This window comes from Diorhabda sublineata, chromosome 2, assembly GCF_026230105.1.
Source record: "Diorhabda sublineata isolate icDioSubl1.1 chromosome 2, icDioSubl1.1, whole genome shotgun sequence".
Classification (NCBI taxonomy): domain Eukaryota; kingdom Metazoa; phylum Arthropoda; class Insecta; order Coleoptera; family Chrysomelidae; genus Diorhabda; species Diorhabda sublineata.
In genome coordinates this window covers 19766579-19782743 of record NC_079475.1, presented here as the reverse complement: position 1 = coordinate 19782743, position 16165 = coordinate 19766579, and the positions used below count along the sequence as shown (strand labels likewise).

The 16165-nt window shown below is 30.6% G+C and overlaps 2 protein-coding genes across 7 annotated transcripts in view; one reads left to right on the top strand and one right to left on the bottom strand.

Moving 5' to 3' along the window:
* Window positions 1-16165, top strand: part of LOC130452788 (protein Fe65 homolog) — a 92581-nt gene that overhangs the window by 1138 nt on the left and 75278 nt on the right. The window contains exon 1 of one of the 6 annotated variants that reach the window (XM_056792235.1): window positions 6837-6965. The exons of 4 other annotated variants lie outside the window; for them this stretch is intronic. In XM_056792235.1, coding sequence (XP_056648213.1) covers window positions 6953-6965 — 13 coding nt within the window. In that variant the 5' untranslated portion in view covers window positions 6837-6952. Of the gene's footprint in view, window positions 1-6836; window positions 6966-16165 lie in introns of those variants that run through there. One more of the 6 variants, XM_056792236.1, reaches the window with a different exon arrangement.
* On the bottom strand, window positions 538-6816 carry LOC130452789 (uncharacterized). Its single transcript, XM_056792237.1, has 3 exons — window positions 5811-6816; window positions 3729-4385; window positions 538-922 (listed from the first exon to the last, which is right to left on the bottom strand). The coding sequence occupies exons 1-3, from the start codon at window positions 6355-6357 to the stop codon at window positions 777-779; spliced, it is 1350 nt and encodes a 449-aa protein (XP_056648215.1). The 5' UTR covers window positions 6358-6816; the 3' UTR covers window positions 538-776.

Below are 16165 nucleotides of genomic sequence, written 5' to 3'. Positions count from 1 at the left end.
TCAGATTATTTTATAAATAGTTAGCAGCGGTAATATCACTTGCTCCGAAAATTAAATGTTTCGAGATCATGTCGAAATGGTTCTCTTTACATCTACCCTCCATATATCTAATGTAAAATTGTTAAAAAATGTATCCAGTAATAAATTATTGTATGCAATTAAAAGCATTGAAATTTTTAAATTTAAGAACAGTTTAGTTAAGGAAATAATGTCTATACCCTACAGCCCACTCTATAGTTCAGTAGTTAAGGAATAAATGTGAAGATTCCCGCTAAGAAGATTTTCCCACAGGAATTATTTTTCGCGAGAGTTAATTGGTGGGAAAATTGAATACAAAATAAGTAAGTCAATTTAATAGGTTTTAGTTTACATTCAGGCTCTGAAGAGGATAACTTGGTTATCGAAACGCGTGTCAGACAGTTTAATTGTGATTGTTGGTGTAGTGGCAACAGCAGGTTCAGTACCATAAAAACAGGACTGTCCTGCCTAAACCAGGATTGATGATCGAGCGAACACTCGAAATTAAAAAAAAAATAATAGGGGATTCAAAATATATTTGACCTATGAATATTTACATAATTAATGAAAATGAAATTTATATGATTTCCAAAAATAATTTAGAATTCTGTTCAGAAATGTCTAAAATGTACAAACATTTTGTTGAATTCTATTAAATTATTTATAAAATAATTGTTAATTAAATTTCGGTTTTGAAATAATGGATATAATCAAAATGACAACACCTATTTATGGATTGGAAAACCAAAATAGTTGAATTATAATAATTTGCATTTGTTTTTATTATGAATATTTCTATGTCGATCTGCGAGTTCTTGGTTCTCTTCTTCCAGCAATTTTAACCTCTTACGAGCATCTCGAACAATTTCGTCAGTTGAACTGTCTGATGATTCAAACTGCTTATCTGAAATTTAAGTTAAAAATAAGTCTTATAACTATCTATAAACTATTTGTCCTTAAAATTAGTTTGAGGCTAAAAGAAGTTGTATAATAACTTCATATTTTACCCACACTTCTCAATTTTATTTAAGTCTTTTCTTGTTTTACATAGGAAATCAATACCCTGGGGATGTGTTTATGTAAAAAACATATTCTTCTTTCTTTCTTCTTCTTTTATAACGCCTGTTCCTTCTCCAAAATCTTTCCTCATCCTGGTTCTAGATTGTCACTCCACCTCTTTCGTGGTCGACCTCCACTCCTTGTTCCAATTGGAGATTTATCCCTTGCTAGTTTTACCAGTGTATTATCGGCCATTACACTTAAATGTTGGTTCAATTGCTATTTACGCCCCCATTCGTTAATGTTGTATACGTCACATAATCACATATAAAATTGTTTCCGCCTGAAAATTTCTCATTTTTGCTGTCTCCAAGAGTTGTTTCATTGTTTATGCTTCTGATGTATAGGTCATTATAGGTCTGATTGTCGCTTTATAAATGCATGCCTTTGTTTTTTGTTTTAGGTGTTTGTTCTACGCTCTAAAGGCATCTCGCGACCTTATTTGCTTTAGCTACTTGTCCTCTTACCTCGTCTTCTACATCTCCGTAACTAGTTATGTCAATTCCAAGGTACTTGTATTTCATGATTTGACCATCTAGTTCCAATTTGCATCTAATGGGCTCTTTTGATGTTGTTATGTATTTGGTTTTTTCTGTAGAGATAGTCATACTATTTTCCTGTGAGATTGAAGATATTTAACTATCTTCATTTTCGGCACATATCATGGCGTCATCGACATAGCACAGTATTTTGATTTCTCTATCTTTGCCTAACCGTACCTTTTTTATAGTTTCATCCTTTATTATGTTGAATAAATTGGGCCTAGGCGAGTCTCCTCGTCTGATTTCACTGTTGACTGGTAAGGGTTTTGTTTGTTTACCATTAATGCGTGTTGAACTTGGCGGTATGCTTCTCTCAGTGATAGATTTACCAGTAGGCTGAGTAGGCTGTAGCCTAAGGCGATATGGAACGATGTGGACGTAGTGAACCAAAATGCAGTAGAATCGATTCGGTCACGTATTTAGGCTATTCCGACTCTCTGGCTTCCTGACGAACCGACCAATGGCATGACGCTACAGCCTCGTTTAAACTCTGCTACCAAATATTTTACTGTTGATAAAGGAGGAGCAGTCTCACCCAGAATAGAATCAAGTTCAGCTTTTATATTGGTTGTGCTAAAACCTCTCAAAGAAAAGTATTGTATCACATAACGATGACCAATTTTTTCCATGTTTAGAAATTAACTGAAAACGTTCACTATTGATAGCTACCAAACAAATACTGAGCAACGTGGCGTCTTCAAACTTAAACCATATGCTGTATGGATTGGTAATTTTCAAGCAACTACCGCCATCTCTAGGTCAGGCCAGGTACTTCTGAGATCATCCCCGTATATTGGTTTATATTGTATTTATTTTTGTAAGAAATAAACGTTTTGTTTTATTTTTATTACAAAAAAACATAATCTCTAAATTGGCTCAGGCCAAAAAAATAGATTAGAAATTTATCGTAAATAGGGGACTTTTTAGGTGCAATTTAGGTATGAAAATTAAATATAAATTACATTTATAGTTATTGAAAAATTCAAAAAAAAGGTCTGGTTTTTAAAACTTGGCGATCTCCATTTAAATAAAAATAATTTTTTCCCTTTTGTTTCACATAAGAGTGCTTATTGATCAAAAATTCCTTGAATGATTTTTGTTTCCATGACATTTGATTTCTTAACTCACAATTTGGTGAGCCAGCTCTCGTTATTTCACCTAGCATACTCTCATCTAATTGTCTCAGCAATAAACTTTTCAAACAGGATTCAAGTGCTCATTAAGTGTAAGAGGTTCCTGTCAAGAAGAATTTTATTTCCAACTTTCAAATTCCAAAAATTCCTTGAATGCCTTGAATGAATATTAAATCATAGTAAAAAACCATTCCATTTTTATTTTATTTCTCAACACACAATTTGGTGTGCCAGCTTTTGATATTTCATCAGGCATACTCTTTATCTAATCGTCTCAGCAATAAATCATTCAAACAGGATTTAAGTGCTCATTAAGTGCAAGAGGTTCCTGTCAAGAAGAATTTCACATTCAACTTCTAACCATAAAAAATTCCTTGAATGACTTTTGTTTCGATGACTTTACTAGAAGTGATGAATCTTGATGAGATGGGTGTTTGTTCCAACATCAAATCTTATTTAAAATCTGAATGGATTATTGCTGAGATAATTAGAATACGGTTTGACTTTGGAACAAGCACCAGTCTCATCAAGACCCACCACCAAGTCATCAAGAAATTTTTGTTGATTAAATGTTGAATATGGAATACTTTTTGAGAAGAATCTGTTACATTTAAGAAACACTTGATTATTATGTGCAACAACAGGCACAAAATTATTTTTATAAATTTAAATAGGCATCGCCAAGTTTTTAAGACCTGGCAGATCTTTTTGTTTGAATTCCTTAAAAAATATGAATGCACCTAATATTTGATTAGTGCACCTAAAAAGCCCCCTATTTTCAAAAAATTTTTAGTCTATTATTTAGCTATTATGCTCTACTTTGATGGAACATATCCTACACATTAAGCGGGGTCTTACTGCACTTTAATGTTTTGTTACTTTTTGTAAATTAAGTATACAAACAAATGAAATCTGCTTAAAATAAAAACCAATTACGTTTAAACTGATAGATCCTGTTTAAAATATCTTTACTTACTTGAAAATTTCAAATCCTTATCTAGTAAATCTGAAGGTAACAATGAGGAAGGAATTTCAGAATTTCCATTTAAATTCAATGAGCTGATTTTTTGCTGGAATGATGTAAATTCTAATAGAAGATTTTGGTACTTTGTTTTCCATACATTCATTTCCTCTAAATTTTTTTTATTTTTTCTAATGAGTTCCTCATTTTCGCCTTGAAGATCTATTATTAATTTACAGTTTTCTTTACAGCTTGTTCCACAATGTTCCAATCTACATTCTGTTTTTATACCTTTATCTAGACATTGTTCAGATAAATTTTTATTTTCTTTAGTATGTTTCAATGTAATAAGCTGCTCTTCTTTAGCCTTTTTTTCTTTTGTCACTTGTTTTATTTTAACTTTAAGCTCATTATTATTTTTAATAAGTTCTATCATTTTAATTTCCAGCAAATCTTTCTTTTTCTTCATATCATTAACTTGCTTTTCTTTTAAAACAAGATTGTTCTTCGATTTGAAAATTATTTTACTATAATGATCTTCAATGTTTTTTATTTCACTTAAATGGAGACCTTTGATTCTTTCTATTGCAAATGTTATATTATTCTGTGGTACATTCAATTTACATAAAATTGTTCTGAGTTTTCTAACAAAATCTATTTCATTGGACAAATCTGCAAAACAATAAAAATATAAATTTAGTCCAACATTACAAACATTACAAACATACAAACATTTATATAACAATTTTCTGAAGCTGGATAGTGCTCAAAAATAGTTAGAAACACATTTATACATTATTTAAAAGGCTCTTATTCATCTGAGTAAGACAATTTTACTCGACCGTTTTATTGAGGTGGTAAAAACATAATCTAAAGAACAATTATATAGAGCTACTGTGCCACCACATGAGAACTCTTTTCTAGCTACTATACAACTATAAAACTATTTTTTTTTTATAAGCCACTACTCAGTAATTATGTTATATCAATAATGAATTCTAAGTTACCACTTTTTTTCTTATTATTTGAGGGAGTTGCCAGTTTAAAAGCTGTATAAGGTGCATGTAAGATTAATAATTTAATATTAGAGAACTATGTACATTTTCCTCGATCATTTACTTTATGGCATCCATAGCATAAATATTGTTGATCATGAAACGTTATTAAATACAATCTTTTCACCAACAAAATCCAGTTTACAGTGAAACCTCCAATTCCAAAGAAGGCGATACCCCATTGAATTTAAGCCAATTTGACAATTCATATAATTCTTCCAAAAAAAAAAAAAAAAATTGAAATTTAAGTGCTGTTGAAGACTTTTATTAAAATCAAAGACAAATTTCTTGAAAATGGGTTAGTTCTGAATAAGTAAAAAAATTATCATATCCTTTCACCAAAATTTTCTAACAAAATCCACTTTACTGTGTGTGAAACTGCTCTAAAATAATTCCAAAGAATACAATACCCCATTGAATGTAAGCAAATTCAACAATTCATATAATTCTTCCATAAAAGAAAATTGAAATTTTGATGATACTTGATACTGTCGGTTGAACATATTGAAACACTGTCAACTGCAGATTTTGTGGAAAAGAGGTCAAAAACACAATTTGCTATGGCAGGATGTACCTGTGCCCTTGTATAAAAGTAAGCTGACATCAAAAGTGGAGGATTAACCCGATTAATTAATGCCATGGGACAGTATGCAAATATAGCTTATATATAAGCTATATTTGGTTATATATAACCAATTTTAGAGATAGGGAAACAATAGATCTTTTGTAGACCATGTACCCCCACTTTTTAAAATTATCTAACTTCAATAATTCCTAGGAGCGTTACTTTGTCCTCCTTCATGTATTTTGACAAAAAGATATTGACCAAGTCCTCAAATCAAAGGTCAAACCAGAAAGATTATTAAATTCGAAAACTGGCCACAGAAATTAATTATAATTCTGTCAAAATAAGATCAACGTTTTTTGAATGAAATAACTAGATTAAAAGCAACTTCATCTTAACAAAATTACATTAGAAATATTCTTAATCATTTGAGTTTCAGTGATTTCAAGATTGCTTGTAGTAGAAAAAGAAACTTACCAACATCACTCATTTGTTTTTGATTCACATTCTCAAACACACATTTACTTAACACTGAAATAAGTGCTGAAAGAAATGAATTTCTCTCATTATTCATATAGTAGACATCAAGAATTTCTTTACATATATTGGAAGTTTTGTGAATGCCGATTAATTCCAAAATATTCAATATATTTTCCTTGTCAAATTGTAGAGTCAATTTATTCTCTTCATTTGCTATATTATCTGAAAATGTTCGCGAAAGTCCAGCTTCTGTATTAAATAGAGAAAGAGAATAATCACAGTTATTTTTCATTAGAAATTCGGCTACAATTAAACTTATTGCTTGTTTAGATAAACTGATTGTACTTGGGTGCGATTTTTGTACAATATCTCGACCTATTGAAGTATTTTTAATCACGTTTATCATTTTATATCTCAGACTGGTTCTTAACTCGCAAAGAATGCCTTTTTTCTCAAACCATGACGTTAACATATCCTGAAATTCTTGTGAGGATACATTTCTTGGGGAATCAGCAGCAGGAATTGCTGCAAATAACTCTTTCATTTTAAAAAATCATAGAGTTTTCAATTTATAAATTATTTAAACACTTTACACTTTAAATTTGAATGTAAACATTATCTTAACCTAAAAGTTCACTTGATTTTTCACACTATAGGTTTAAAACTCAACAGGATAGTAAATTTTGAAGTCTGCCGTTACCAAAATTTATTGATAATGTACATTTCTTTTATTATTAAATAGTATCCATGGTTATTATTCCTTTTTCGGATAAAAATATTTCTGTTTTTGAATATTGACGATACAAAATAGCTCCATCTCTACATTTTTCAATAAAGTAGTAAAACAGGCTCAGCAACATTGGAGTGTTGACAAAAATATGTTATATTATTAGATTATTTTCAACTATTATATAGTTATTCATTCGATGCATATATTTCTGATAACAGAAAAAAGTAAAATCAAGTGTAATTCTCCGACTAAAGAACTCCTAGCAATTTTTTAATTATTTTCTTGCACGTGGTATTACTGACAAAATTGTCAAACTGAAAGTTGATTTGTAAAATATTGATAAGTTTGTTTTTATTTTTTTAAGAAAAAGGGAATAAATAAGTGAGTTATTGACAATTAAAGCTTTCCTATGGCAAATGAAGGTTAGTTAAACTTTTTCAACTATTATGCATGTTAAATAATAGTTAGTCAACGTACCTACTTCTTGATAAACGGGGCGTATAACATTATATTATAAAAAATTTGAATTATTGGAATAAATTCGATGTTTAACCAATAATGTATTTTCTTAACAAATCGTAAACTTATTTAAAGCTTAGTGACAATTCTGTTCTTTCCTAATTTATATTGTTTATTATTACTTCTATTGGGTGAATGTCCTACTTAATATTTCGATCATTTGAAGTATTTTATGTACTATGAAAAATTAGATAAATTAGTGTTGTGAAATATTTGTTATTTTTGAAAATTTAACAATGCTTGTTTTTTTATTAAATCGTTGGAAAGTATTATTTATGTCTTAAAAATTAAGTCTCTTTACTATTGATGTCAGTCTAGGCTAGTTTTCCTATTAAGAAAGCTCTAGTTATCAGAATTCTTCCTATCAAGTAATTCAAAAGTAAAACTTATAAGTAAGTAGCATAATCTTTGTAGGAACCCTTTTTAAAAACAATTTATAAATATAAGCTTATTTGGTTTTTCACTAAAAATTTTTAAAGAAATAAAAGTTTTCCTCAAGTTTATTTCATATTAATATGTTAGTAATTATTGAGTAGGTGTCTATTGAATATACATAAATACAAAAGCAAATGACCCCGAAATTCCTCAATTTTCTGAAACAAATATACCAATTAAAAGTGTATATAGAATTCATATTCATATCAATTCAATTAGTACTTTCAAAAGTATTATAACTACTTAAAAAAATCAACCATTCGCCTAGGAGCTGAGAAACCTTTTATAAAAAAATTAATAAAAGACTAATAATTATTTGATAGGAACTCAATTTCTTTCTCTATAAAAAATAAAAATAGGTAGCTGGATGGATTGCACAAAATTACTGTTTAATAAGGGATGAAAAACTTATTTTTTACTGTAACTTATCAAATTACAAATATCAATAAAAACCAATATCAAATGTTTTGTTTTGGATCCCTTATAGTACAAAAGATGTTTAGTGCCAGGTAGAATGCTTGATGCAATATACCTATCCAAATTATACAAATAACTTGTTTATATATGTAGTTTCATTAAACAGGCTTTCTTCACTTCCTCTGTGACTTTTGGGTACCATGTTGTAATTTTTGTGGTCTGTTTATTATTATCAGTCCTTCTTGCCAAGCGTCCTGTCCATTGCCTTTTAAGGGATTTGATTCTGTGGGTGACATTTATTACCTGGGTATTTTGTCATATCAGTCTTGAGTGTCTAAGTCTCGCCTCTGTATGTCATGACTGGATTGGTCAAGGACTCTTTTCTTCAGATAAAGTGGCATTCGAGATTTTAATATTAATGAGTTTCTCCCATACGCATTCCATGCCAATTTTATTCTTCAATTAATTTCTGGTAGTAGTAATTCGAAGCTGAGTATTTGTTGGTCCTGGTATGTATTCTACAATTTCCAGTCTAGTATTATTTATTAGGATGTCCTGTCTATCTACCAGTTCATTGTACATTACCTTGGGTTTAGCTGGGTTTATTTTTAGGTCTACTCTATTGCCAGCTATGTTGAGTTCATTTATTTGTTCTTGTAGCTGTTTGTAGTTATCTGCAATTAAGAAGTTATAATCAGGGAATCTTAGATGATTAAGGTAATCTTCATTAATTCTCATACCTTTGTTGTCGCATTCTAATTTACAGAATGTTTCTTCCAAAGTTGATGTGAAGAGTTTTGGTGATATTGAATCTCTTTGACTTACTATTCAGGAGTTCCATTATATATCATGACTTTAGCTTCCTCGTATATGCTGGGGAGAGTTTTTATATGATTTGTCGACTTAATGACAAGTTTTTCTATTCATATATTGTAGGATAAGCTTGTCCTGAAGTAGACAACCCAGAACCTAGATATACAGCCCCAGTTTAATTAACATACATCATGTAGAGGCACATGTTGTTTTGAATTAAAAAAATAAAACAAATTTTCCAGTGTTTTCTCATCAAACAGAGGCTTTTTAGAGATTACAGAAAATAAAACACTGGTAAATTGCACCAAATACAAAACCATCTCACCATTAGAATAACAAGCGCATACTGAATGCAGCAGAAATAATAGCTGGCATTGCTCTGATAGATCTCATGATCAAAGAACGAGCTGGGAGAGATATGCCTGTCAGAAAAAAGAAGAGGCACAAAGAAACCTAATAAATATGTGACAAGGCAGATGGATACACTCCCAAAAAGGACAGGGACGTACACTTTCATACTTGAGATCAACGGATGGATAAATAGACCTCATTGTTGGGTCATGGTTGTTTTAGAGATTACCTTTACAAAAGAAAAAAATTTAAACAAATGTATGCAAATACTCTTGCAGCATTGATGGAGTCTACCACACCTTGTTTGTGTGTTAGCGATGGGAGGAGTTAAGGCAAGAGTACAAGAATATCACAGGAGACAGTTTTAACATATATGAAATGAAACTAGACTTGATAACATCTGAAATAACATGGAATAGGACATACAAAGTTATCAGAAATATTATAGAAATTGAAGAAAGAAAAGAAGTAATGCGAGAGTAATTTCCGGTTTGAGGTGGTGCTATAAGAGGTTTTTTTTAGCCAGCTGGCGATTTTTTTGAATCTCTCCTAATGAGAAAAACTGACTAGTTGACTAGTTAAAAAAACAGAATCACAAAAAACAATTTTCTTACATTTTGTATCCACACAATACTAACTGTATAGTAGTCTGACAAACTGTATATGAATCATGAATAACTAGTTAGCAAAATCTTTACATTTAGATGAACCATTTATGTTTATTTAGTCTTTGACTGTTCATTTGGTTGATTTCGACACTTATAAGTTTATGTTCCTAAATTTCTAGAACAAATTTATTTTATAATGATTTGATGTTTATTCATAAGCAATTTTTTATCTGCTTTGTATAACTGGTTGAGATACTAGTGCTACTTTCATCTTGGCCTCCTTTAAAGAGCTTATAAGAGGAATTGTAATAAAATATATACAGGTATGACATTTCAAAATTTAAAATTACGATGCACTCAACTTAAAAGCGATGCGTTGAAGTTGAAGAAACCAAAACCAAAACACGTAATAGACGAATATCAGTCTTCTCGTTTCTTCTTCTCTATTTTAATTTCTAACACAAAATTAGCCTATACCTTTTGAGTTTTTTCGCCAAAACAATGTCGGATTCACTATCTCGTAAATCTCATTATTTAATTTAAGACGAAATTCATGGAATGTTGGGATATAGGGAGAAATGTAAGTACGGTAGAGTTATGAAGGTATCTACACAGTATTTCAATTTAGTGAAATTAATATTAGTGTATAATGTCAGATTCTAATTAATTATAGTGCTGTAATGTATGTGGGTGTATTTTTATGCTATAGTACATTGTCACTTATTTTCTGATTTTATATCAGGCTTCAAAATAATAAACATTGTACCATTCTGTTTATTTTAAAATTACACAAATGCTACTGATTACATATTACTTTGAAATTATGCAATGCGATCCATATATATGGAATAAATTCAATTATGTAATATGTGAATAAAACCTGAAACAGGTCCATTTTTATTCTTAAATTGATAATTTCCAGTATGAAAATATTATCCCCTCCCAGCACTCCCTCTGAATTATAAGCACCCCTTCGAAAATTTTAAATAAGAAAGGGATTTTAGTACCCTGTTCAGCAATATGAAGTTTCTCAAATTTGGTGCGATCATAACTGAGAAAATCAATTTTTAAGATGTAAAATTTTGATAATATCTCTATCACAAAACTTTACGTGTAATGAAGATAATAATGTCGCTCACGCTCTATATCCTAAAAAAGTGAACGTTTGGTCTGATATCATTAACAATAAAATTATTTGCCATTATTTTTTTGAGGGCATATAAAATAGTGAGGAGTATCTAGATTTTTTGATTAATTTCTTAGTGCTTACATTACAAATACTTTTTCCTGAAGTTAATCATCCAAATGAGATAGATAGATCTATTCACTACCAACAAGACGGAGCTCCACTGCATTTTGCACGTACAGTTAGAAATTATTTAAACGAGGCTATATCCCCCGATTTGACTCCTCTCGATTACGTCTTATGAGGTTATTTAAAATCTAAAGTATAGTTTAACAGACCAGACAATATTGCTGATTTAAAAGTAAGGATAGCGGAAGAAATTAACAAAATAATCCCTGTGGTCATACAAAATGTTGTACCTACGAGAATTCCAAAATCGCCTCGGTTATTGTCAAGAAGTGAATTTTGAACATTTAATTTAATTGTAAAGTACTTTGAAAAATACATTCTAAATATTATGGGACATTATTATCTTCATTCTACGTAAAGTTTTGTGACAGAGATATTATGAAACTTTTAGATATTAAAAATTAATTTTCACAGTTATGGTACTTTATATTGCTGAACAGACGACTAAAATCCCTTTCCAACAAGGTGCCACTCGACCCCCATTCTTATTTAAAATAAAAATCGACCTGTATCAAGTTTTTTTCACATAGTACATAACAACGCTAAAATTAAATTTATTTTATATTTCTTACTCAATATTCAAGAAAAATGTATTGCTTTGAAAATAGTTTTGTAGACCAGTAAATGACCGTATCTGTTAACAAATTCTTCATCCTAATTTTGAGTCTACAGTCTAGTATTCGATTATCTCTAAATTTTGAAGAGGACTTCTGTTCATTCACATAAATAAACGAATATTTAATGAAGTACAGTAAGACCCTGCTTAACGCGGGGGCTTCATCAAATAAGAACGTAATGTGAAACGGCGCTAAACCAGGCAATCTTAACATTTAAATAATGAGGTTAGGGGAAGACGAATAGAAAATTGGTTAGGTATTAATTTTAATAATGTTTTTTTTTTTGATAAAAATAAAACCAAAAATTTATTTCTTACAAATATAATAACAATATAAACGAATATACTTATAAAAACAAATAAAATTCAGTCAGTCAGATCATTCAGTCTATTCTCTATTTCCAATTTTCTGCCTTTTTGTCAAGAAGGCATCTAATGTTGTTTGCGTTTTTCTTCTGTTAGAAATTGTTGATAAGTAGATAAAGCATCTTGCGTTTGAACTTCTGTCAAAATTTGGATCATTTTCAATAAAGAGATCCATAATTTCAGTAATAGTGGTCAAACTCCTTCTTACAAACACTATCGAAAGATCTTTTTGCTCTTCTTCGAAATCACTATTATCAATATTTTTATTTTTTTCTTGCTCAGTGTATTCCTTAAGGTCATCATTAAAAAGACTAGCTGCTGTTTCTTGAACCATTTATTTGACGTTTTCCACATTTAGATCATCTAAGATCATCTGTTCAATGTCTTCGCTATTACTTAATATGGCCAAATGTTCTTCCAAGCTCCTTTCAAAGATATTTCTGTAATCTCATTTCAAGAAAGGTTTATGTTTTATACAGCCTTCATGATATTGTAGTTTTTCCAAAATTCTTTTATTGATTACTCCTTTTCTCCGTTCGTTTTTCAAACACCTTCTTAAATGTTTACCGCAAGTAATAAGCCTTAAAGTTGCATATAACGCCTTCGTCTATTGGTTGGATTAACACAGTTGTGTGTGAAAACCACTTCGATTGGAATGCATGTTGTTAAGTCTGATAAATTTGTTGGGTAGCTTGGAACATTATAAATTAATAGTAGTGCCCTTTGTTCTAGTTTTTTAATTTCACAATAACATTTTACAGACAGGCAGAAATGTTCTGGAAGAAATCCTGGAAAATTTCATAGTTATCCATGATTTTTTATTATACTCCCAAATTACAGGAAAAGTTGACTTAGATATGTTTGTGAAAGTGTTAACCAATCTTTCGCAGCTTTAAATCCTGACTCTAATTTCTCTTCACGGGATGGAAATGTTCATTTTGTCATTCTTTTCCAAAACAGGTCTGTTTCATAAACATTGAAAACCAATTCTGGAGTATAGTTTCCTTGTTCAATTATTGTTTTTAGTGTCGCTGCGAATTTAGCTTTCGTCTCACCACTTGCTGTTTCACCGGTAATCTTTATTTCGATGTTTAAATCTATTAAACCATCCTCGATTAGCAACGAAAGTTTCACTTACATATGTCACTTGCCTCCGCCTGAATGTAATTAAATATTCTTCTAGCTTATTCCATTATGATACATTGGCTTAATGGCATATTGCGTTCAATTTCGTCGTTAATCCATGCAGACAGTAATTTTTCCATTTCCTCTATTATGTTATTTCTAGAACTTGTAATTCTAGTTGCAGAGCTTCACGTAGTTGCAGTTGTCGATGACAGTGTTTTTTCTTTATATTTAAGAATTGTCCTTATTGTTGAAGTTACCAAATTCACTGCAGCACTAATTTGAGGTTGACGTTCACCAGAATATAATCTTCTAATCACTTGCATTTTAGTTTCCAGTGAAATGCTTTTTCTGGTTGCTTTCTTTTTTTGTTTTCTTTTATTATCACTCATGGTAAAAAATAAAGATCATAATATTTGTCACAGTATTAATTTTTATAGTTAATAAATTCAAATTTATAATAATTTCAACAAATGTTTCAAACGATAAACCAATATAACTACATATACTGTTTCGGATTTGTTATTTGGAAACCTAGCGCTGTGCACCTTTTTGGGGGAATCCCCGGTTGAAATAAAAGAGCACTAAACCGAAACAGCGTTAAGCGGAGTCTTACTGCCAGGTAACTAGAATAATAGGAGGCAGTAGACAAGTGACGTCACCGGTTCTTCATAGCTTTGAGAGCGGCAACAACGCTAGCATCTGCCAAAATTGTAAAACTACCAATAGTATTGTTGTTGGCATTAACTGATTAAAAATGGTTTTCCTTCAATAAAATGCCTTGTTGTTTCAATAAATTGGTTAGTTAGAAATATATTCGTTTGTATAACCAGATCAGCAAGAGATAAAACACATCCTCATAACACGAACATAATATTAGTGAGGTTCAGTTTGACATAAACATATAAACAAAACAAAAATGTAAACATAATGACGTAGCTGGTGTTCTAGCAGCTGATCGTTTGTTTACAAAACATGGGCATGTCACAAACCTTCTATTATTCTAGTAACCTTGTCTTACTGTACCTGAAAATTGATTCTTGGAGTGAGGACGGAGCATCAGTATTATCTGCATGTGTCATAGTAGATATTTCATTGTAGATAGGAAAACTCAGTAAACTAGATACAAACATGTTTTCCTGTCTTACCTCAGACAATCTTATATATTAAAAAAATTGATGATTTCCATTCCGAATCCGTTCAGGCGTTCTACCCAACCGATTTGCATAATTTTTTTTTCAATGAAAGGTATTGATGCACAGATCAATAATTTTCACCATTCTCAAGTTATACTCAAATGCGATTTCCCCCTGTACATTACTTATGGGAGTTTTTCACATACACACGTTCTATCCTCAATATCTCAGGTTCTATTCAAGATAGAGACTTCGTTTTGGTTTAAGAACACACGCTGAAACACCTTCTTTCTTTTGAGTTTTTGAGCACTTAAATCGGTTGAGTTGGAGAGGAGCTAGGCGCGGACATTCCATGTGGAGTTTGGATTTTTGTAGGTTTTTGGCAATTTTTCTACATTCAAAGATCTATATCTCAGGTTCTAATTTAGCTACAGAGTTCATTCTTTTCTATTATAATGATTTCTGATACTTATTTAATGGATGCGAGCGAAGCCGCGGGTAAAAGCTAGTTAGTATTATTATTAATTAAATGTATTTTAGATGGAAATGGAAATGCCTAGAAAAAATTAGATTTTAACAAAATGTTACGCGCGTGACTATTTACCTCTCTAAATGCTAAATTTCAAATGACAGTGAAAGGAGATGAAATGAACTGTGCTTTTAATGCTTTAAATCTTTGTCATACAGAATAGAAAATGGTTCGATTGATCTTCGAGTTTTTATATTTCTACTAGATTTTATTCTATCTTACACTACTATTTCATTTAATTGTTTTTTTGGAAAATAAACAATCCGTTTTTCCGTCATATGGCTCGACTCACTTTTACTTCTTTCTAGAATCCCAAATTACTAATTCACTGCACCAATTTTTATTGTATAGGAGACATCAAAGATAATTCACTACAAATGAAGAAAAAAATCAAAAGATCAACGAAACATTTGTTGGTGTGAGTTTATTATTTTTGAAGGCGATTTTTGAGTACCATCGATTGATATTTTTGACTTAGTAGTTATGAAGAATGTTTTAAATATATTGTTTAATAATATTTAGTATATGTGCAAAAATACGCTAAAATTAATTATTATTCAATATTGAAAAATATAATTTGCAAAGCATATCTATGTAAAATAAGTTCTACTAGACTATCACATTCTTCTTTGAATACTTTGCTGTGGTTTGTTTATCATCAAAATCAAATAATATAAAACCAAGATTCGGGAGGAGTACATACACTGGCAGTTGCTTGGACATTTTAAATTAATATTCCTAATCTACATTTTAATAGCTCTAAAGCTACTGTCGTCCTAATATTGTTTTTCAACATATTTTTTCATGTATTTGAGCGAAATTTTTTTCCATTCCCATTGACCTAAAACATCAAAACGAGAGAAAGAGATCCGTTGGGTATATTTTGGGTGATGGGAGGAAATTATTTTATAGAGGGGAAGGTTCATTGGAATTAGCCCTGATATCGGTTTGTGATTGCACTACGTCAGCTTGAAAAAAAACGGACGACCAAACGTGGCTCGAAGAAGAAGAAAAGAAATGGTTCTGTTTTTTTTGTGTTTCTGTTTGTTTTTTTTAATTGTTTTTTTATTTATTTTTAATAGGAACGCGGGTAATTGACAGGTATAGCTGCGGCTGAACCAGGTTACAGAAAAACCGCAGAAAACCTGCAGCACCGACGATTTCTTCAGGTGTAGAAAAACGTTAACCTCGCAATTTATTTTTGATCTGATGGAATAAGAAGAAATCATTGGGTGTCAAACTGGGACTGTACGGCAGATGACCCATAAATTCAATGTTTTGACTATTCAATGACTATTTTGTTTGAACTGATGTTTGAGAGCTCGCATTGTCGTGGTAGAGAATGATTAGTCTTCTGCGATTGTTTTTCCTGATTTTTTTTTAACATCTCTA